Consider the following 23621-nt stretch of genomic DNA (forward strand, 5'->3'; position numbering starts at 1 on the left):
GTAGAAACTAGGTTTTCTTCCGTGGCATGGTGGAGATCATGAAGATAGCTTTCAGAGCTAGAGTGTTCCTGCTTCCACCCTCCCAACCATCTGTTAACGCTGTGGGGAGGGGGCACTTTGAAAACTTGGGTGGCGTGGGCAGGGCAGATCTTGCTGCCTGACCTGTGGTGTGGGGGTGGGGAGAATGGGAGTCTTGGACACAGACGGAAGGAACTCCGTGTGGGTCTTGGGAAGGTACGGGCCCTCACTTGGGCGCCATCCCTAATGTTTCCCAGTGTTTTTCCTTGCAGTCAGTTCCAATGGCTTCCTGTCGTAAGAGAAGATATTGAAAAAAGTGGGCCCGCAATTTTCTCTTCTCTTTTTCCTCGGCAGGGAAAGGATGCAGCTGCCCGTCCATCCTTCTCCCACCTGAGGGCGGGGTGAGGGGCTGGGTCCCAGGGCTGCCACTTTCCTTCCACACAGAAACCGCTGGCTCCCTAACACAGTTTCCTCACGTGTCTCTCCATTGACAACACGTGGCCGTGTCTACATGTGTGCACGTTGACAAGTGTCAAAAATACATATTCATGTGACATGTGTGTGTACATTTATCTTTACATGTGACCGTTCGGTAGAGTTAAAGCAGCAAGACAATTCCGAGTGGAGAATCAGCCAAGCTCGACATCTCTAAACCCACGGGCAGTCGCCTGCCCCTCCTGCCTCAGTTCCGCCCTATGCTGGCCTCCACTGTGCTTCGTGCTTGGACAGGCCTCCTGCGCTCCCAGAACTGCCTGCTCCTGTTGCAGAGCTGAATTGCAAATGTCCCCTTTCTCCACGTGTGATTAATTTAAAGTTGCTCAGTAAGGATAAAAACCGTACTATGCCTTTATTTCCCTTAAAACAAAATTATTTAGAAAGCAAGCTAGGGAGTGTGAGGGCTGGCATCTGGGTACACGCTTCTCTAAAGTAAAAAATTTCTCTGCAGCCTGCAGTTCAGACCCTGATGTCACGAGTAACAGCAGGAACAATGTGGCTTTGGAAGGCTCGGCGGGACAGCGCTGATTTCACTCACTTCCGTGGCTGGCGGCCTGGCCCTCGGCCCTCACTGCACAAGCAGGGGTTCGAGGCACTGCCCTCCAGTGCTGGGGCCTTCATAGTGTGGGGGGTGTTGGGGGGGGGCAGCCACCTGGGCCACAGGCATCGGAGTGAATGGTCCCCAGGGGCTGACGTGGGGACTTGGGAGAGCACCCTCGGGGGCCAGTGTCGAGGGGCATTCATGATACGGACCACACAGCTTTTTGAAGGAAAAGTTTTATATGAAAGATTCCATCCTATTTCTGTATAAAGGCTTTTATCTTATGAGAAAAAAATGGACATTATAAAAATGCCTTTTTTAAAAAATACAAAGTGTCTAACGCTTGTGGACTGACTATCACATGATAACGCAGGGCAGGCTGGACCCGCACCCCCTCCATGTCCACAGGCCCAGGGAACGGCGCCCACCGGGACAGGCCTTCGCTGGGTTTAGATCCTGCCACTGGCCGAGGCCCCTTGGGGACAGGTAGCAGGTCTGAGTGACAGCTGGGGAGAACCACCTCCTTTCCTCACTGTAGTTTCAGTACAATCAATAGACTTTGCACAAATTATTGGACATACCAGTGAGAAAAGATAATCTTCAGACAGCAACACGACTTGAAATGAACACTAGAAATCTTGCCAAGGCTAATAAAATTATTAATTCCCAATTTCTAACCGCACACAGCTTTGCCAGGAAGACCGTGGGGTGGCAGTGGGGTGGGGCAGGGTGGGACTGGGAGGGGCGGGGCAGGGAGGGAGGGGGCTCTATGTGGCCAGCTGCTCTGCTCAGCCTGCAGGAGGCCCAGGCGGGCGTGCAGACACCGTGCAGCTCTCTCTCACATGTGGGGCAGCCACCGCCTTCTCTTTGGTAGACAGTTTGGAGAGAACAGAAACTCTCTCTACTGTATTTTTTTTCACTCTAAATATAGCAGGAAACAAAATAAATAACATCATCTCTGCTCCCTCAGGGTGCCCTGAGGGACAAACAGGTTCGTGACAGTGTGCAGTCCAGGGAAGCCCAGCAGCCTCCTGCCGCAGCGGCACCCCCAGGCTCACCCCGAGCTCCTGGGACTCCAGGCAGCCCGCCTCTGCGCTGGCAACTCTGCAGGCTTCTGAGCACTCTTTGGTCAATTTCTCTTACTTCTCCACCCTACCATCTCCTTATCTGCCCTCCTCCAATATTTTAATAAAAACTCAGGGAATTTTAGGGGTGAAAAGACCTCATCTAATGTCCATTTTACAGATGGGGAAACTGAGGCACAGAAAGGGCGGTGCCTTGCCCAGGGTCACTCGGTAAGTCAGTGACAGCAAGTGCCTTGGCCCAAGCCCCGGGACTTGCACCCCACAGCACCTGCCCTGTGGGCAGCCGGCCCCTCAGTCAGCCTTCTGGAAGGACTTCCTGTGCGAGGGGGGCACCAGGTGGGGGGGCAGGCTGTTGGGCAGCTCGTAGCCGTCCAGCTTGATCTTGATGAGGTGCTTGGCCAGCGCGAACTCCTCCTCGTCCAGCATGCCGTCGCAGTCGCAGTCGGCCAGCTTCCAGATCTTGCCCAGGACGCTGTTGGGCAGTTTGGAGGTCACCATCTCCTTCTTGGCATTGACGCCCGATATCTTGCCATTGATGGGCGACAGAGTGTAGAAGAGCTCGTCGTAGACGGGCTTGTCTTTGGCCACAACCCACTCCTCCTCGTCGGCGCCCTCCTTGGCGCCCTCCCCGTAGCCCTGGTTGAAGGGGCCCTCGGCGGTGCCGTCGAAGGCGCCGCCCTGCACCAGCTGTGTGGGCATGTTCAGCTCCTCCTGGCTGATGAGGCTCATCAGGGACGAGATCTTGTTGGTCAGCATGTTGTCCACGGCCTCGATCAGCTTGGGCTTCAGCGAGTGGAATTTGGTGAAGTCATAGTTCTCGAGCTGCTCCTGCAAAAGGAGAAACCACAGACATGGTCACACACCCTCTTTTCAGGAAGCAGACAGGGGCAGGGGTAGCTGAGGGACAGAATTTCCCCTCGAAGCAGACACTCCACTCCATACCCGGCTGTTCCAGAGCTTCCCTCCCAGAACTCGCCAGACACAGGAGTGGCTTTTGGAATGAGAAACGGATGCATGGGACGGAGCTCATCTCTGCTGGTGGCTGTACGACCAACAGCAACTGCTTAATGCTTGAAGACAACCTGTCCTCGCCCTGACACCTTCTTTTTTAGTTCTCTAGAGTCAGTATTTTACCCTCCATCAATCTACCCATCCTTCATCCATCCATCCATCCTTCATCCATCCATCCAACAGTTACTGGCCGTTGCCATGTGCCAGGCCCTGTTTTCAGGCCCAGGGACATAAATGGGAACAGCCACAACCTATCCCTCTGGGAGCCCATGTTGCAATGGAGGAAGGACACAAGTATTTTTGTTTCTGTCTCCTTTCAAAAAAGGGCTGACTTAGCTGACAGTGAAAATGTTAACATGAAATAGATCTCACCAGAAAAGGAAAAGCCGAGTAACTGGAAGGGAGAAGAGGGAATGAGCATATCAGACAACCACGGAAGGAACAGTTGCTGTTCCTCAGCTGCCGGCTGGGCCGGGGCCGGGGGAGGGGTCACACCCCTGGGCGTCCGAGGGCAGACACCCCTGTTCATCGCAGTCGTGGCCTTGCCCTGCAGTGTGAGAGTTCCCTGGGGCTTTTATGAGGGGCCTTGGGATCTAGCGAAAAATGTCTTCAACAGCAGTTTTGTCAAATAAATGCAGAAAATTCCAGGCATGGCAGTTGGGACAACTCTGGAGGGCCTGGGGTGTAATTTTCAGGAGACGAGACAGGGAGACTCTCAAGGAAAAGAGGTTCACGCACCCCTCAGATCTGACTGTCTGGGGCAGAAGCTACATGGTGGGCAGTTACGAAGAAAGGAAGCTTTGTGCTATTGTAAATATCACACTTCTACTTGAAAAATTTTTGGAAAAAATACAGTAAACAAAAATAAAAAATTAAAATCATTTATGATCCCACTACCCAGCAATAGCCTGCTAATATTTTGGGGCATACATTTCTAGCCATTTCTAGAGACACACACAGACACACACACAAGCTTTAGCTGAAAGAAGGCCACACTGCTTAACAACCTGCATTTAAAAGAAATAATGTATTATATCTTTCCGTGATATTAATTTTTATACAAGCTCATTCTTTTTTTTAGTGACTTCCCCAAACTATTTTTTGCAAAGACTGTATTCACTGAAATCTGTTCCTTGGTCTGTATTCAGCTAGTGTTTTGACAGACACTTCCTTGAATGTCAGGCACTAAAACCAAAAATCAAAAACAAAACCCTAAGACCAACCAACCAACGACAACAACAAGACAATCCCACTGCTCCACCTCTGCAGAGCCGCTCTGTTCTGGGGCAGCCCTTCCAGCTTCGCCAGGCCTGCACCGAACCCGGGGACCGGCTGGTACATGATGTTATTCCCAACAGCTGCACAGTACTGCACTTGCAGGTACGCCGCTGTCGTTCGCCTCGCCCCACACAGTGGGATGTTCGGGTTGTTTCCTGTGGGGAAGGCGGCGTCTGGGGCACAGCGGCAGGGCAGACATCTATGCTGTGCATTTAGATGTGGAGCCTTTAGCTTCCAGCGGCAGAGGGGACGGAACTGAAAGTTAAACAGCCCAACCTCGTGTCTAGAGAGGCATCTCCCACACTCTTCGTAGCTGCCACCTCTGCTGCTGTTAGGCCTCGCTGGGCTGGGCCGGGCTGACCTCTGTGTGCGGCCGCACTTGGGCCCGGAGCAGCAGGGCAGTGCAGGCTGGCTTCTAAAACGCATTCCTTTATCCTCACAGACGGACCCTGGACACCTGCGTGTCGCCCCAACAGTAGCATCAAACAGTCCTGGTCAGCCAAGGCGACCGAGAAGGCCTGGGAGGCGGGAAGCAGGCAGCCCACACGACCAGGCCGGGGCACCCACTCGATTTCCTCTCGAACGAGCCCAGGTGCTGGGTGCACACAGGGCCCCTGTGTCTGGCCAGGCCAACAAACGAGGGTGGTGTCCGCCCACACTTTCCCCCTCCTGCAGGGGACGTGGACCCAGACTGCCAAACTCTGGGCAGCAGCCAGGGGAGACGGCCACATGTTTGTGGGGTGGGCAGGAAGCAGCTGTCGCAGTCGGTCCTGCCCTGGAGGGCACCGAGGAAGTGAACCTTGCACACCCACCTGCACTGCCCCGCACCCCAGGACTGTGCAGGGAGTAGGGGGCACAAGTAAACCCCTGCCAGCCCCACCCGCCACCAGGGCGGCTCCAAAACAGATACCTTTTTCATGGACTGAATGTACACTGGAGAATTTAAAGACCTACCCATCAACAACTGCAGCCGTCAAAGCCACCAACCTGGGACAAGACTCAAAGGTCAGGTCCCAGCCCAGTCTCCAGGGGCTGTCCCTTGCTCACTCCCAACATAGAGTAATTTTCAAGTTCAGGGAGGGTCTGAGCAGATGGGGGTGGCTCTGCTGCCCTCTGCTGTTGAAATGCTGCCCACTCCTCCGCTACGGGGGCCAAATTCTCCTAGGCTGACGACTGAGTCAGCAACAAAGGAGGCCTTGCTAGTGTTCTCCTTGTTTTCCAGTAGGGACACGTCAGTGTGGCAAATCAGACTCCACCCCAAAAGGGCAGGGTGGATGCAGGGATTCTTACCAGCAGGTCACAGGTATCTCCCAGCACCAGGCAAAAGCCTTTAAAATACCCTTGACTCACCAAGGCTGAGTCAGCCAGACCAGGGTGGTCTGAGAGCACAGGGAGAACAGAGACTTCGAGCTGGCATGGGCAAGCTCTCTGAGTGACCCTAAGAGGTGCAAAGGTCATGGTCATGATAAATCATTGCCATGCTTAAGCCCCACCCCGTCCCAGACGCAGGTGAAGTGAGGTCAAATGCCTGTGTTATAGAGGGTGTCACATGCTCAGCAGACTCAGTGATGACAGAGGTCCTGACCCACACCAAGACCCGCCTCCCCCAAAACTCCTGGGTGACAGCACACTAGCCTGAAGGGTCAGGTGACTGTAAGCACACCGTACCCTGGGGAGTCCCTGCAGGGACGGGGTGTTGTGGTCAGGGCCCTGCCAGTTCCCCGAGCAAGAAGCCTCTTCCAGCTTCCAGGCTTTGCTCTGCAAGCTGCTGGTCTACAAGCCCCGTGAGAGTCAGGACCAGGGCTGGGCCAGGGTCTGAGAAGGTCACGGCCCCAGAGCCCGCTGTGATCATGCGTGAACGGAAAGGAGGGCCTGTGTAGCAGACCCGACCCGCTCAGTGGCCAGGAGGACCCACACAGGGTGTCTACTGCGTAGTCACATTCCCGGCCTGCCCTGCAGATTCCTTTAAAAAATTAATTTTGTGCTTTAGGTGAGCCCTGTCCATCATTTTTGTGTACGGGGACAATATACCCTTGGAACGCCAGTAACTGTCTTTTCTAGACCCCTCGGAGGAGCCACAACCTCACTGGAGGAGGACTCCAGGAAACTCACTGCCGTCTTGCTGCCCCAGGCTGTCTGTGTGTGCTGTGAACATTCCGCATCCTGCACCTGCCGATGTGAGACTAGTACATGTCTATTTCACTTTCTATCCTGTCCTCGAGATTGCCCTGCTTTGCTTTCTCCTGTCTCCTTAACCTACCAGGATGGATTTCATGTAACTTCCCTCACATTTTTCTCCTTTGGTTCTAAATGCATTAAAAGAATTGTAAAACTGCCATTCTTTGGCATATTTTCTCAGTCCTTTGAAGATTTTGCTTCTGGCTGGTCCTCAGTTTTTTGGCTCAAACTCTTAAAATTTTTTTCTATAGGCTTGGACTTCCATAGACAGAAACATACACTGATGTAACAATGACTCATTCAAAACATATTCACTGAGGTGCCGGGGCGTGGCAGCAACAGGGCACGGCCATTGGCCCCACGCGTCCCAGCTCTGTGAGGAAGCAAGCCCCTCCTCACAGGCAACGAGTGCAGTGATCGGCAACACTGGAGCACCATGGCACCTGTGCGGTAACGAGGAGCACACGACCCAACAATCAGCTTTGCTGCCAAAATTTCACCACCAACCACCGTCATGGTGGCAAAGACCATAATCCACCACGTACACCCCATAGGGCGGGGGTGTCAGACTCATTTTCACCAGGGGCCACATCAGCCTCGAAGTCACCTTCAAAGGGCAGAATGTAGTTTTAGGACTGTATAAATGTAACTGCTCCTTAACTAGGGGCAAGGAGCTCGGCACTGATGCCGGGTAGAAACAAGGTGCCGGGCAGATAAAACACGGTGGAGGGCTGGACTGGGCCCGCAGGCCTTGTGCTTGCCACCTGTGCCACAGAGGCAAAGTTCATTTTGCCATTAGTTCATTTCTGTTCGTTGACTTGTCCGAGGCCCAGAACAGCGCCTGGCCTCGGTAGGCTTAATTCATGTTTTTTGGGTGAATGAATAAGTGAACACAGGTGAATGGGGCACCTGTCACGTGGGACCCCTGGATCCCACTGCTAGGGCATTCAGGTGCCCATTGAAGGTGCTGAGGCGCCCTGCATGGGGCCTGACCCACTGGGTTCTTGGTGAAGGTTCGGGTCTTCCCAGCATCGTCCGGCGAGTGGGGCTGTGCCTGCTCCTGAGACCCGCAGTGAGGGGCACAGGGCTCCCTTGTTCTCTCCTCCAGGGACTGTCCTTCTGCCCCGGCCAGGCCCCAGCTAACGTGGTCAGCAGCAGCTCTGGTCACGCTGCACCCCTCTGCTACGGGAGAGCCCTGGGGGATGGTGCGGAGGCCCTGGAGGGAGGCCTGCGGCAGCCCCCCACAGGGCGCAGCGGAGCCTCAGGTCTTGGGAGCTGCACTTTCTGGTGGGTGGGGCACAGTGGCAGTCTCGGTAGGTTAACAAGCCACGGAAGCCCCGTTAAGCCACAGCATGCACAATTTTCAGTTCCGTCAAGAAACCAATTTCCCTTTGACAGTTTCTGAGGGGAGGCAGGAAACAGCTGTCTCTCACCTTGGCCATGGAATGCAGGGCATAAACCAGGGGCATGAAAGTAGAGCCTGCTCAGGGAGACGCTCCAAGAGGCCCCTCAAATTAGCCATCTTGTGACCAGAAAAAAACAAAACCCAATTCATCTTCTGAGTACAGGGATACTTATTTCATTCACAGAAGAACACACCTGTTTCTGTGCTTACCCTGAAGCCGGCTACGTCACCGTGGCCAGATGCAGGCAGCCTGGGCCCCATCCTGCAACCCCAAGTGTGACCCACTCCCCTTTCACTGTATGTGAAGTTTACGTCTGGAAAAAGCCTCAGGATCGACATTGCCCCTCCTGCTGCCTGTTGGTGCCTGCCTCCTATCTACCTACCCACCTGCCCCCCAAGGCCAGCAGGCAGCTCACAGGCCCAAGGGGCTGGCTGTGCTATTTTAAACTGCCCTCTCACGTCAGCACTGTCTTCCTCTGCGGCCCCAGGTGCAGCCAGTATGCGGGTGTCCTCTGTTTGGCTTACGTAGTATTCTCTGGAAGTTTGAGCCAAAATGTGAAAACCAGGGGACTTCACAGATTTCCAGCCCCGCATTCCTGCAGGGCAGCGACCCCCAGGCAGGACAGGGCCTTCCCACAGGGTGGGGCTTGAAGCTCCAGTCTGCCCCGCAGTGGGCCCCCCAGTTCTCATCTCGCTTGTGGAGTTGGCTGCTTCCTGGTGGAGACACATTTCTAGGAGCCCCTGTGTCTATCAGACGTGAGGAAACAGGAGGCAGTCAGAGCGGGCGACGTGGGCTCTCCTCGCCCGGCCTGACTCCCCATCCACGGTATTGGCTGCAGCCATCTCAGTGTGTGTCTCCTGCCTTCTGAAGCACTGTGGCTCCAGTGTAGACGGGCCCTGCACTGGGCAAGCAGATGGTCAGTCCGGCTCTGGGAGGACCATTTTCTCGTGCAGTGGGAGGACCTGTCTGCCTAACTTGGAAGGCTATGGTCAGCGTCGATATGTTCATCTACATATGTTCATCCACCTGCAGTGGTGGTCACGCTGGTCAGGCCGGGGCAGCCAAACACAGCACCTACTCGGGCTCATCTGGGGCTGCCCACACATAACTCAGGGAGACCTAAAATCTGGCCAAAGGCTGCCCAACAGGGTCCTTTAAGCAAAGTCCTCAGTGGGCACCTCTCGCTGTGTCTAGTGAAGTCTCGCCCCGCCCGCAGAGCCCGTGGCCTCCGACTGGCCCAAGCCTGCAGCAGCGCCGCCGCCTGAGCACAGGATCCCACAGCACAGGGCGGTCCTGGGCAGGGCCGGCCTGAGGAGGCGGCCGGGGTGACCTCCTGGACAGCCAGCCCTGGTTCCCCTCAGGCTCTGGGATTCTAAAACACAGGTGTCACCTCAATGACGAAACAATTGCTAACAGAGCCTGAGAGGATGGCTTATATAGTTTTTTTTTCATGTAAGCTTAATTAACTTTGCGAGATGTAATCCCTTTCGTTTACATGTTACAGGAGGCAGTGACTTCGGTGTCAGTCAGAGCAGCCCGTTCTTAAGGGTCACCATCAGGAAGGCGAATCCATTGCATTCCCCTCCATCCTAAACCAGGAGACCAGGTGTGCCCAGCGACCAGCCGGATGAGGTGGCCATGCCTGCCTGCCCCCTCCATGCCGCCAGGATGGGCTCAGTACCTGCATCGCCTTGACCTCCGGGAAGTCCCCTGCAGAAATCTGGTACTCTCGCTGCAGCTGAATGTAGATTTCTGGCAACCGGCTGATCAGCTCTCTTTTCTTGTTTTCCTTTCCAAAAACGCTCGGCATCTCCTTCTTCAGGTAGCTGATGATGTAGGCGTGAACCTGAGGGGGTATGTCAGTGAGGATGTGCTGTTTACAAGTGCCACAGAAGGACAAACAAGACGGCATCTTATATGCATCAAGACACACAACAGGCGCCCCTGTGGAGCCGTGGTCCTGGGCACAGGAGGGGCCAGGCCTGGGGAGGTGGTGGGGGAAAGACAAGCCTGGCCCTGGACACGCAGAATGCAGAGTGTATGAGGTGTCGAGGGAGAGCAGTCTCAGGGTAGCTGGAAGGGAGGACCAGAGCTTGGGAGAGAGCTAGTCTGGGGACGGGTTTGAGGGCTGGAGTAAGGGTGGGGCCAGAGCCACAGGGTGGGTGAGACCCCTCAGAAAAAGTGAGCAGAGAAAACCCCACCATTGAGGGTCAGGAGGGGAAAGAGCTGGGACAAGACCCTGGGGTGTGGAGTGTGGTAGATGAGGGTGGCAGGAGGTCAGACCCAGGGAAGAGGCGCCGTCTGAGTGGGGCCGTAAAGAACAGGTGGGGTGTGGGGGAGGGGGGAAAGGGCATGGATGGATGTGGGAGGTAGCAGGCTGGGGCACCCCTGGGGCAGCGCCAAGTGTGAGACTGCCGCACAGGCTTGGTGGGGGGAGATCAAGTGTGTTTTGACTCTGCTTTCGGAGCTAGGAGCTGACGGAGGCTTTCTAACAACTCCGTCATCCTAATGCTGTGCGGACGGTGATTCTGGAAGAGCAGAGAGGCAGGAGCGAGGCCCTTGGCTCCCTGCTCTCCAGGTGGGCTGACGACGCCTGGATGGGGTGGGGTGGGGGCGAGACGGAGTTGCACAGGTTTCCCGGAACCGTCCTGCACGGCATCCCGGAGGAGGGCCAGGACTTGGGGAAGTCCCCTGTGGTGACAGTTCAGCTGTGCCTGAGTGGCTGTTCTGTGTCTGTAGGGAGTGAGGGGATGGGTGGGGCCTGGGTGGGAAAGATCTTAGTTCTGGTGATTAGTCGGGAGACCCAGCAGGAGTTTCATCGGGGCAAGTGCCCGGGAGCAGCAGGAAACGAAGCTGGGGCTGCTGTGCACGGCTGACTGGGCAAAAGCGTGGGCCCAGTGAGCGGTGACGTGAGGATTCCCGCAACTTCCTAACGGTTGTCTCCACCGGTGGCACTGAAGTCACCTCTGCACAGGACCAGCGGCCTGGGCCCAGGCCGGATAGCAGAAGCTTGCACAGGGAGAGGGACCCCCAGGACACTTGGGGGAAGCTCCAGAAACCCGGACCACAAGGGGGCGGCAGGCCCGACCAGAACCCGGGGGGCGGGGTGGGGGCAGGGGGTGAGCCCTGCTTGGCCTGTGTCCCCACCTTCCTTAACGTTCCACCCTTCCAGTGGTTTTCCAACGTTAGGACATTGAGAAGTGTTCATTACAGAAGCTCTCTTTGTGTATGGAGAATTCTACTGAGTGATTTAGAAGTCAAGAAAATAACTAAAATAAGGAAGGATGAAAAACAGAGCAGTGGTTACAAAACGAAAATGACTATGTAGCTATGGAAAATCCTATGAAAGAAAACAGACGCCTACTGTAACCTTGTGGAAGAATGGAAATTAAATGAAGGGGCTACGCAGACAGGGCCTGCAGTGCTGCAGAGGGCGCCTGGGCTCCGAGGCCCCCCCCCAACCCCGCCCTCGCCGGCACAACTAGGCCGCTCTCCTGGCACTGGGCGCCGGAGTGAGTGCGGACGGCAGTGCGGCGCATGCGCACACGGGACGCGCCGGCTCTTCCATCCCCGCCTGGGTCGTTCAGTCAGCACACAGGGCACTGCCTGGCGACTGCTCCCCGCACCGGCTGGGAATTGATTCTAAGCCTTCTGTCACCAGTATACTTGCTTACTCACTTGTTTTTCAAGTTAAAACAACTTACAATATTTACACGATTCTCTGAGATAGAGAAGCCAAAAGTTTGGGAATCCTTTAGAGTGATGGACTTTAACTACATTCCTGAGGCCGTGATGACTAAGTGGTAAGACTGGTCATTTCCCTGCCTTGGATGGTGCTGCCTGACTGGGTTTGGATGGGCCTGGGGAGGTCCCTGTGCAGGCCTGAAGGGCTTGGAGGGACTGTCATATTTAATCAGGGAGAACCAGCTGCCCACCAGGGGTTCTTGCATCATTCCTTGGCCTCCTGGAACCTCTGGGCTAAACCTGTGGATATAGCTCCCTCTCATGCCCAGACCGGACCCGCTCTGGAGCCAGCCCCAGCTGAAGCAGGAAGTTCCATAGCTGCTCAGTCTCCCATCTACCAGGGCTTCTTACCAACCCCTAATTCCCACCCCCACCCCTGCCCAATTAGCTCAGGCCTGGGGCAGCTGCCAGGCCCCTGTAGGGATCCCTAAGACCCCCTCACTATCTGCTGCTGGAGTACCTCAGAGCTTCCAGGCCTCTGCTCAGGGAAGGCTGACACCCCACCCAGCCCTGGCCCCCTAGGGTTGGCACCCTGTTCCTGAGCACCTCCTGGTACCCAGGGGCCTGCTCCACCCGGGCCAAACTGCAGCTGATGTGCACCTACCACAGCGCTCCACCCACTGCCTGGCTCCTGCTCCTTGACCTCAGCCCTCATGGTGTTCGGTGGCTGATGACCAAAGCTGCTGAATAATGAGCCACCTTTGGATACCAGGCCTCCAGGGTCCTGTCATAACTGGGCAATTTTTCTGTCAGTTCTTGACTCCTTCCTCCTCCCCCCACCTGCCCGATGGTGACCTACTCATGCTTTCAGCCTCTGCCTCCACTTCCAGGAAGCTCCACTGGCTGGTTTGTGGAAGTTTCCAATTGTGCTGTTTCTGCATGGCCACCGCCCTCCTGCCCTTCCCTGAGCATCCTGAGACAATAATGCAGGGTCAGATTCCAAGAATGGGCCTTGCCTCTAAGAAGTTTATCAGGCCTGGCTGGTGTGGCTCAGTGGTTGAGTGCCAGCCTTTTAACAAAAGGGTCACCAGTTCGATTCCCAGTCAGGGCATGTACTTGGGTTGTAGGCCAGGTCCCCAGTAGGGGGTGCTCGAGAGGCAACCACACATTGATGTTTCTCCTTCTTTCTCCCTCCCTTCTCCTCTAAAAATAAATAATAAAATAAAATCTTTTTAAAAAAGAAGCTTATCGATGGGACCCCCTGTGTGTAAGTGACCATCTGGTTCCAGGAAATTGATACTACTTACTCAAGGTCACACAGCGAGTTAGGGGGTGTGGACACTACTATTGAACTGCCTCAGCCCTGTCCTCACAGAACTGCTTTCTGTGGCTTTCTGTGGGAATGAATGAAAACCTTACAGAAGTTGTGGGGAATCTGAAATTCAAAACGAACTGCATCCTATAGATAACTGAGGAAAATGCTGAGGGTTGGCTTCTGACTGTTCCCAACTGCAAGGGAAGCTTTGGAAGGCCGCTTGCTCCCTGCCCCGCCCCTGGCCCCCCCCCCCCCCACACACACAAAGAGGGGCACATCATGACACTCAACACTGAACACGACGTGGGTGAAGACTGCAATCTTCTGGCAGGACGGCACCTTGTCATTTTCAAGGACTCCCGGGAAACAGAGGGGGCAGCTGGGCTGCCTGAAGTCCCCAGTCCTTGTCAACAAAAGCCCTTATGGGTCAAAGGTGTCGCTCCAAATAAACACGGATGGAGGGCCAGACCAGGCGCTGGTCCAGTGGAAGGGGGTGGGAACAGTCTGACACCTTTTGTTCTTCATAATGAGAGAAAACTCACTGAGAAGAGAAACAGGAAAGAGAAGGGGGGAGAGGGAGAAGAGGGGGAGGCAGGAGGGGACCAGGCCCTGGAAGGCCAGGGTCAGGTCTGCCACCTCTGCCCACTCACTGAGCAACTCGGGGAGGGCTGTTGACCCCCGGGCCTCAGCTGCTCGTTTGTAGTTTGGAAATTACAACTCTTACCTCACGGGTAAGGTTATTATCGAGAGAACAGGGATTTGAATGCGCTATGTCCACTAGAAAGAGGAGTAAAAATGTCACACTTTATTGACTAGTGGTCAAAGACCAATGGCTAGAGGAATAATGTCAGAGCAGACTTGTGGCTATTTAGTCCTTACTGAATAGTTAATAACCTCTCCATACTTGGACAGTAATATGATGAATTTGAGTCCCAAGTGATTCATTCCTTCAAGTGAAGGACTTTGCACCTTGGGGCTTTTTAAACATTCCCATCTTGTCCACTTCGCCCACTCCATGTGTAAAACTGGAAAGGCCCCAAGTGTCCGTTTTTCTCCGGGCCACAAACTCGATGAGCAGGAAGAGATGTCCCCCCCTGGATGGATGTGAACTGACAGTTCACATACAGGCTCTGCCACCACCTCTTTATCGGTGTCCCGTGGCAAGTGTTTGTTTACTCCCAGGACCGAGAAGCAGGTACTCAGAGCGACACTGGACATACCCGCACTAGGGCCTGGAGGGCAGCCCGGCAGTGGGTGCTAGAAGCACCCAGTGCTCATGAAATTTGGATGCTGGGGAGCAGTCTGGGGGAAGTCAGTCTGGGAAAACGTGATTCTACGCTCTGCGGCCTTAACACAGCCTGGTTAACACGTCTGCGTCCTCATAGGCCCAGCTGGAACGCGGCGAACAGCACTCACCATCAGGGGTCGGCACATTCTGCAGTGTCCTCCCTTTGGAGGGGTGGACTTACGATGACACAGAAATTCGATTCATGAAGACCCACAGACGCACCCATGGGGTTGTAGAGTGTGAGACTGGGGGAGGCAGAGAGAAGCAGGACTTGGGCGAGTTTGTTGTTCTGTTGACGTCACAGCTGGCGCTGACGGCCATGTGGTTCTGAACAGCTTAAAGGGGGCTTGAGGGGACCCACCCAGTCATCTGAGGTTGACCTTCAAAGACAGGCTTCCCGACCCGGGCTCAAGCAGACACACACGTCCACAGCAGCTCGGGGCTGCCAACTGAGCTATTTTGAAAAGCCCCAGGGCGGATTCGCCCTCGCCCCCCACTGCAGAAGGGCTCTGGCGCACCAGGGCCTCGCTGCTCCGCTGGAGTCCGAACGTTACGTGTGGCCAAGAAGAGAACACGTTTTGAAGATGAAACTAAATGCCACAGAAGACAATGAATCCCCCAAATCACTGACCTCTCCTTTTCCTTCTCATTTTCAGTTGTTCCTGCCTCGCATGTTGACTCATTTTTTGTTGAGCAAAGACCTCCACACGGGTGGGGAACCTTTCCTATTCTTGGGCAATGCATTTATAAAGGGTGAACTCTGACAGTGAACTGGCCTCAATGTTTACTTTTGTGCATTTATCCCATAAAATGCTACCATTTCTTTAATTTGGCTATTTGAATTATAGCCAAGTACAACTAAATTATATTTTCTTTCTATAAAAGAACAGTTTTTGGGTCTTTCCCCAAATAGCTTACTTTAAAGAATCACGAAACGAACCCTGACTGGCACCCGATTGGGAGCTCTCTTCAGAGAGCGAGGCCTGCCGACACCGGGGGACGACACCGGGGGACGTGCTCTTTGGGGCTAACCCAGACCCACCCCACAGGTTTCTTGTTGTCTGAAGTGCAGAGCTGTGGAACAATCCATAAATAGAAAAAGTCATGAAATCATTAAATTTTAAGAGCTCTATGGTAAGAGTGACATTTGTCGATGATTAAAGTGTCATCTTTATGACGCCGAGGGTTTGATTAATGCAGCACTGGCAGGGAGTCAACCCACTTGTTTTACTTCTGGATGGGCTGTGAGTTCTGCCTGCTTATGATGTCCTATAAATAGGCATAGTCCATACCCTGGCTCAGATCTGACACCTCCTAGGTGACATCTGAAAACATAATACCCTTCACAGGTTTTTAAACTGTCAGCTCAAGAAACCTCTAAACTTTGTAGGGTTTCTGTGGATAGAGAATTTTGTAGAATAAAAAGAACGGCAGACTGATGCAGAGAGCAGAGGCACACGCAGGAAGGAGCGATAGATGCTGTCCACTCTGGCCCTCAGGGGCTGGACCGACTGAGGTTTGAAATTTTGTGACGTACGGGCTGTGAAGCCTTGGGCAGGTTGCTCCCCCTTTCTGAGCTCCAGCTCCCTTGTGAGAGAAATGAAGCTGGCGCCCAGCTCTGTGAGCTGCTGACTGGCTCACACAAAATAACACGGTGCCACAGACCAGGATGCTTCAGGAATATGGCAGACTCTTGGAAAGGGTTGACTTGCAAAAGGAAAACTGGATCAAGAGAAGTAAAGATTACTGCACCAAAATCGAAGAGCATTATTAAGAAATAAATACAGTAAAGGGAAAAGCTCAGGTGACTCCGTATCCATCTCAGCAGCAGTGAGTTCACAGCGGCTGTGACACTGCCGACGGTGTGAGACGGCATCGAAGGGCACTGCGCTGGGCTCCCCTTCCCCGGGAGCACACAGGCCCTCAGAAGTCGGGCTGGAACTTCTGTCCTTTAAGCATGTTTGTGAAAAGGAACAAGCCAGCACTATTCTCAGGAATTTAAAAAAAAGACAAGCTTTTTTCCTAGAAGTAAGCTCAGCAAATTGACCGCCCCCCTGCCCCCATGCATACAAGGGCCTCCATTATTCCCGAGTCTGTCGGGAGCAGTATTCTCTGCCTCTCGGGACCCAGGCCATGCCGGCCCATTCAGAGGGCCCGGTGCGCAAGGGTGGCAGAAAGTCCCATGCCCTTGGCACTCCCAGTGCGTGAACCCTTGGCTCTTTATTTCTTCCTATGCCTGAATACAGCTGCGTCTTCAGTCACTGGACTCTCAACAATAACTGGTAAATTAAATATGTCTGTGTGCATTTAAAAGTAGTTCCAGAAGATCTTAAAATCTGCAAAGGCTATGTGACATGATTCACCAGCCTTGGTTGTAAGATAATGTGGGGTATTGTGAACCCTGAAGGTTAAGTTCCGCTGTATCAGCTGGAGAAAAGAAATACCACATGCCACCGGGTCACTAAATGGGCAAAATCAGACTTCCTGCCACCGAGCAGTAGGTCAGGACAAGCAGGAGAGACACATCATTTCAGGAGAGCTGCAAGTAAGGGGCCTGACAAACTGGTTCGCACACCGCCTGGCAGAGCCGGGATAAACGTGGCTGTGGCTCCAGAAAGGAAGCGGCTTGTGGCAGGAAGAAAGGGTGCACAGCAATGACTCATGGGCACCAGAGACTGCAGACTGGCTGAGCGATCCAGGAGGAGCGTGTAAGCACGCATGGGGGTGGGGTGGGGTTGGGCAGGGATGACGAGAGCTGATGGAGGTGCTTGTGTACTTGAAGCGCGGCAGCCAGTGAGGCCTCTCTTTGACCCAGGGGAGATGCTGCTGGTGAGTGAGCACATCTGCGAGAAGAGAGGCTGCTGAGGGGCGAGGAGGTGGTGTCGCAAGGCTGGTCGACCTCCGTGCAGCCTGCCTGCCTTCCCTCCTCAGAGCACAGTGTCCTCACCCCAAGGGCACGCAGCTCGCCAACTGTAACAGGTTTGGTGCCACCCTCCCTGACCTGATGAGGCTCTCCAGCACTGGCCCAGGGGTGTTGAGCGAGTGCTGGCCGAATGAGGCAGTAGCCGGGGAATGCTGGGCCCCAAAGCCAGACCAGAAGCCGCACAGTGTGCAGCCAGAGGGGTGGGAGGGGCATGGTTCTTTGGCCCCAGGAGACGAGGGGAAGTGAGCTGACCTTGCCCCCTGACCAGGGTGCCAGCGGGCTGAGAGAGGCAGGCCTGTGGACTGCTTTTAGCTGAAGTGACGAGGCCACAGCAGAAGGCTAGAGTAAGAGCCAGGAGGGCTGTCTGTTAGTCCTGGCTTTGTCCCTAAGGGATTAGGTGACCCCGGAAAGACCACTTACCGTGCCTCACCCTTGTGAAATCAGGGAGATTAGGGAATCAGGACGGACCTCTGGTTCCTAAACCCAGCTGCCCATCAGAATCACCCGGGTAGCTTTACACCCCCTGCACCACCCCCGCACTGCACCCAACAGCAGAAGCTCTGGCGCAGGGTCTGGGAGTTTACGCTGGTTAACGCTCCTGGGTGCTTCCGATGACCGACCACTGGACTAGAACTCTGGAGGCACTTTCAGCACTAGAGGACAATGGTGTTATGAAATGTGCACATATTTCTAAAAGAACTTTTCCTATCTTTTTCTTAGAGAGGCTGCATGCTCTTCTCTCCTCAGAGACGTGACAAAAATGACTCTGCTTACTATTTGAGGGCCGTCAGCGGACTGCCACTCACCCCGACAGGTGAGCAACCCTCCTGGGGCTGCGGACAGGCTCAGTGACTGGGGGGCCCGGAGCCACCGTTCACCTGCTCACAGGCCACAGCCAAGAGTGGGGACAGGGAGGGCGTGACCTGGCAATCAGGTAGGGTAGGCACAGCCAACCTTCCTTCTGGGTTCCTCCGGGTCCCGGCAGTGACACCAGGTTCTGTGTCACAGGCACAGGGTCACTAGTGGTGGCCTCTCAGCACTGCACTAGCCCCACCCACGCCACCTCTCTGCAGCCCCACTGCTCACATTCCCATTGTCCTAACCCAGTGATTTTCAGCCGTGTGCCACGAGAATATTAAAACATGCAGTACCTGACTGTGTAGTCAGGGGTACTGACCTCTTCTCCCTCAGACTGTCAAATTAAAAATGACAACAGCCAACACAACAATAGCCAACGGTGTGAATAAATCAAAATCACACCAATTTTTTTGTTGTCAGATTGGCAAAAAATATATTTTTTGGTGTGCCGCAGAGCTTTAGTAATTAGTTTACATGTGCCATGAGGTGAAAAAGGTTGAAAATCTCTGTCCTAACTTAACAGTAGCTTCCAGGCAGAAAGCGCACTGATCCCTGCCCCGCACCAGGCACCACACTGAGTGCTCTGCCAGCCCTGCCACCTGACCCCCCACAAGCACCCTGTGAGGTGCTCTTAGCTTCATTTTACGGATTAGAAACAGGGTTTGGGAAGGTTCAGCCATTTGCCCAGGGTCAAAGCGCTCGCAGCCAGAATCTAAACCGGGATGTGTGATCCCGAGGACACGGGCTCTCTTCTGACCCGTGGAAGTTCCGTCCCCTCAGTCTCCAGGGACGGGGTGCCCCCACCCCTTTCTCTTAGAGGGGAGAGCGTGGGAAGTGTCCCCTGCCTGAGCCTTCTACCCTCGGGCGTGTGCTGGCTTACCTTGGCCAGCCGCGCTCGCTTGATTGAGGTCGTTGAGCTTGCGCACCGCCGCCTTCTGGGGCAGGCTCTGTATGTCCCTGAAGAGGTCCTGGGCCTCGGCCTCGAAGAGCCTGCGGTTGTCCGTGTTCTGCAGGGGCTGTGCCCAGAAGGAGCCGATGTAGACCCGCAGCACCTCGGGCGTGTTGATGACCTTGCCCAGGGACCACATGAGGGCCCCATAGACGCGCATCAGCTGCTGTGTGTCCACTTGGTCGGCCTTGTTCAGCACCACGCGGATCTTGTCGTCCTGGCCCCGGAAGGCCTTGATGGCCTCCGAGAACTCGTCCGAGATGTCCAGTTTGTGAGCATCGAAGAGCAGGATGATCCTGTCGACCCGCTCAGCGAACCACTGCAGGACCTGGCAGAAGTCGTACCCTAGGTGGAGAGAGGGGCGGGTCAGCACAGCCACTGCTGCGTGTGGGAGGCACGCAGCGTAACGGGAGTCCGGGATTCGCTGGTTCTCCAGTGGCTGCAGCTGCAGAGATAGCCTGTCTCCACGCTGGAGGCCGTGGGAGCCTTGTGACCTGAAAAATCACTTCAAATGGGGTCCTCTGGACTGGGTGCATCTGAGTTAATGCAGGGGTTCCCAGGAGTCCCTCTGTGGGAAGAAACAGAGACTAGAAAGGGGCTCACGGTCACCTTGGACATTGCTTACTTCTGTATCTGTAATCTCGTTTGGTCCTCACAGGTCTCGTATTCCACCTAGCACTGCTCTTTGGGTCGATGGACAAGTTAATCGGCGGCTCTATGAAACCATGGGCCATCATTGGTCAAAAGCCCTTACTTCTATCGGAGTCTCGCTTTTCTGAAAGCATCAGAGATGGAGAAGGAAGGAAACCTGGAGGCCACTTGCAATCCCACTGGGTCTCCAGTGAGCACAACAAAAGCAGAATTGCCTTCTCTAAACCAAAGTTTTTAAGAGTGTTAAGGAGGTCAAAGGTTGGGCTGGCTGCAAATGTGACCGATATTTATCATTTGGACTATTATATCTTAAGGATGTTGTAAATATTTTTAAAAATTTGGTCTCACAGTCATTCTGTGAAATGGTCTCTTGCCAATTTCTTTTTTAACACGCCTTGGCCCACCACAGATTGTGTTTAGTTTGTTTTGGCCGCATACCAATACGCTTCAAATCATGCTGTTAAATCAACACTCCTCTCAGCCTGCGGTGGAGACTTCAGGCATTTCCCTAGGGAGCAGCGCCCCGAAAAGCAAACAAGAGGAGGCCAGCCGCACAAGGCTCATTTTTAATCTCGGCCTGATTGCCGGTAGCCGCGGAAGCAGAGTCTCGAGGCAGCCCGGTCCGAGCTCGAGGGCACCCTGCTGACCCCTGCTGTAGTGCTTGTGGGTGTTGTTTTAGATTTTGAAAACTTCCCACTGCCTGAAAGTCTGGAGTGTATCCATCATGAATGTTGATACACTCATCAGGTAACTTGAATACATTTTGACACTGAGCCTTGTTTGCTTCAGATTCTTTAAAAAGTTTGAGTCTGGATTTATTTATATATATAGCAAAGCACCATATGGCACTGAGGATGAACTAGATTTTCACTTGGCAAAACAAGCCAAACTCCAAAAAATTGGTGAGTAAAAAAATCAGCTTTAAAAGGACATGCACAGTGTGGTAACTGACGTTCAGGGAAATGCTGTAAAGCAAAGCGATGCCCAATGGCGACAAACTACAGCTCAGACACGAAAATGCTAACGCCCACGCGGCATACCGGGAGGGCGGGGCTGAGGGGGCCGAGCAAGCGTCCGGAGCACAGTGGTCGACCAGAAGGAAACGCAGGGGTCCGTGCGCTCAGGTCTCCGTGAAATTTGAAGGGCAAGTGTAACAGGAGCAGTTGAATGAGCAAACAGGACACAGACACTTTTTTAATGAAAAAATCCACCATGTTCAGCCATGCTGGAGCCCCCGTGCCCGTCCCCGCACGTGTGGGCCTGCTCTCCGCCCTCGCGGCTCCGTCCTGCCTCCCGCCCTGACTCCCTGGGGGCAGCAGACCAGGTGGTTCTCAGGCAGTGGGCCCCGTGCACCTTCACCGCTGTCGGCTGCAGTTTAGAGCAGAGGAAAAGCACAGGCCCATGGAAAGGGTCACTCGGTGGCATGTACAGATTCAGAGTCCAGATTTCACTCGCAGTTCTGTCCCTGTGAGGCCAGAACAAACTGTCTCCCGAGGAAGGAGAAAGTGGTTCTGTCACTTGAGACCAACATGTGGGCCAGAGCCCAGGTCCCGGGAGCAGATCCTCGGGAGGGGAAGGAGACCTCCCCAGGAGACACCTCGGAGTCGCCCTCCAGGAGCACCTGCCTGGGAGCTGGCTTCTCCTGTGGTGAGGACTGACCTCTCTCTGACCCAAACATTCCCTCGCTTGGTCTCCTTTGCGACAAGCATCAGGAACTGAAGGTTCAGAAACAGGTTAAAGAAAACCTGGGTCGGGAGCACAGTGGAATAGGTGCGAGTTGCACTTTGCTGAACGCCCTTCCTGTTGGGGCGGGGGGGTCCTCATGGGCCCAAGAAGCTGCAGGTGGGGGTGCAGGTGATCTCAAATCAGACAGTCAGCGCCTTCCACCGCAGTGGGCTGCAGACTTGGAGGGAGTGAGCAGACACGGGGGTGGGGAATGAGACTTTATTCATAGTGGCGGCTTCCTAACCTACTTTCTCAGCCTACTTCTCCAACCTTCTCACTAACTCTGTGAATGACCTTATCTTCTGGAATATTCCTTTTCTGCGTAAGTCAGCCAGAATCGGCCTCTTTGGTTTGCTACCAAGAACCATGATTGGTAAATAATTTTTTCCACTTTTAAATATTTCTGGGTTCTGGAGGCTTCTGACAATCAGAGCCGAAGGAAACTTGTCACTCCTGTAACTGTCCCCACTGGGGCGCACGCAGGTCCGGCCGTGCAGACACGCTTCTTTGCCCCCGAGGGCCACCTGGGTTCAGGGGTTGGCCTGACAGCACCACATGTGTTTAAGCTTTACCTTAAATTTGGGTTCCTAATAGTTGTATATTTTAAAGTCTTTTTAAAATGCTTCATTCCAATGCTTCGGGGCAACAAGAAGTCACTGGGCACCGAGCTGTCAGATGTAGGTTTGCTGTGCGTGAGCCCATTGCTTGTCTGGAGGAGCGGCTGCACGTACACATTTTCTTGTTTTACGGTAACAAGGAGAGCTTACTAGGGTTTAAGTAGCACAGGTAGGTGGGGTGGTGCTCGTCACGCGCAGGTGTAGAAGGGTCACTGGCCAGACATCGGGCAATGCAGTCAAGGGTGAAGGAATCACCGGCGTTTCAGAGTACCCCAGGGACTTATCCAAGCTGGGAGGGCTGGTTTACTCAACACCCCCTCCCCTCCACAGTTTTTATCACCCCTCAGTGGCATCAAGTACTTTCACGTGGTTGTGAAGCCGTCCTCACCGGCCGTCCCCAGAGCCCTTTTCGTCCTCCCAGACTGGAAGTCTGTGCGGTGTTCACCTTTCTGTGACTGCTGTGACTTCACGTCAGTGTGAGGTCCTCCAGGTGCGTCCACGCTGGGGCACGTTGTCAGAACGTCCTTCTTTTAAGGCTGCATGGTTCTGCCCAATTCTTCCATCTTCATGATATGAGATGGACACCACCAAGTACTTATCTACCGAAAAGTTCTGGCTGATTTTTAAGAAAAGATTTAATTTATGATATTTAGTCTGCTTGAATAAAGGCAGAAGGAAAACAGTGACTCACAAGGACTTAGAGACTGCTGATTTTCAAAGTGTAGTCTTATCAGAATCAAGGAGGGGGCCTGCTAAAACTTAGACTCCCAGCCCTTCCCTAGAACCACAGAACCGAAATCCCGGGGTTGGGCCTGGTGAGCTGCATTCCGTAAGCTCGCCGGCCGACACTGGTGCCTGGTGCAGCCTGGGGACCACGGCCGGAGACTGACCACTAAGGATGGATGGCAGCTGTGTCTATGTTATTGTTGGTCAGCAAAACAAAGCACATTTAAAGTAGTTTCTTTTTATTATAAAAAAGTTACCCATTGATGGTAAGATGGTACATCATGGAATTGAAGAAAAATGGAATTTGAATCTGCTAATTTGAAGATGGATCTTAAAATTCACAAAAGCTCTCCTGTTGTTGCTCGTGCTGGGCCTTGGCCCTGGCTGGCCCTGGCCCTCGGGTGTAGGACCTGGAAACCCAGCCCACTCCGCCCTCATTCTTCAAAGCACGTGGGCAACCCTTTTTTAAGTTACATGCTACTTAACTTTAAGCCCCAATTTTCTCATCTGTAAAATCAGGTTATTGAGTGACTGCATAAGAAAATGGTTTTAACATGCCCAGTATAGTACTGAGGCTTAGTAAACTTTCAATCAGGAAGAGCTATTGTTATTATTTCTACTTTCTCCTCTGCTGTGGGAGGACTTCAACGTTCCCGCTTCTGAGCTCGCAGAGCCCTTCGCTTGCGCTCCCATCACACTGCCCACACAGCGTGGTGCTGTCAGGTGGACGCACGGGGCTCTCTCATCGGGCCATACGTTCTTTACCAGCAAGGACCGTGTCTCCTCACGGCTGCACCGGGCACTGGCTATCACGGTGGGCGTCGGACGCGGGCTGCCTGGGATCCGACCCCGGATCCGAGGCTCATCAGTTCT

General features: G+C 54.0%; 1 protein-coding gene across 1 annotated transcript in view; it reads right to left on the reverse strand.

The window, feature by feature from the left end:
• Positions 1–1973: 1973 nt before the first annotated feature.
• Positions 1974–23621, reverse strand: part of EHD4 (EH domain containing 4) — a 70563-nt gene continuing 48915 nt past the window's right edge. The window contains 4 exon segments of the mRNA XM_028507069.2: positions 1974–2967; positions 9694–9858; positions 18961–18984; positions 18986–19374. Of these exon segments, the coding sequence (XP_028362870.1) occupies positions 2431–2967; positions 9694–9858; positions 18961–18984; positions 18986–19374 (1115 nt within the window). The 3' untranslated portion in view covers positions 1974–2430.

Source organism: Phyllostomus discolor, chromosome 1 (assembly GCF_004126475.2).
Source record: "Phyllostomus discolor isolate MPI-MPIP mPhyDis1 chromosome 1, mPhyDis1.pri.v3, whole genome shotgun sequence".
Taxonomy (NCBI): domain Eukaryota; kingdom Metazoa; phylum Chordata; class Mammalia; order Chiroptera; family Phyllostomidae; genus Phyllostomus; species Phyllostomus discolor.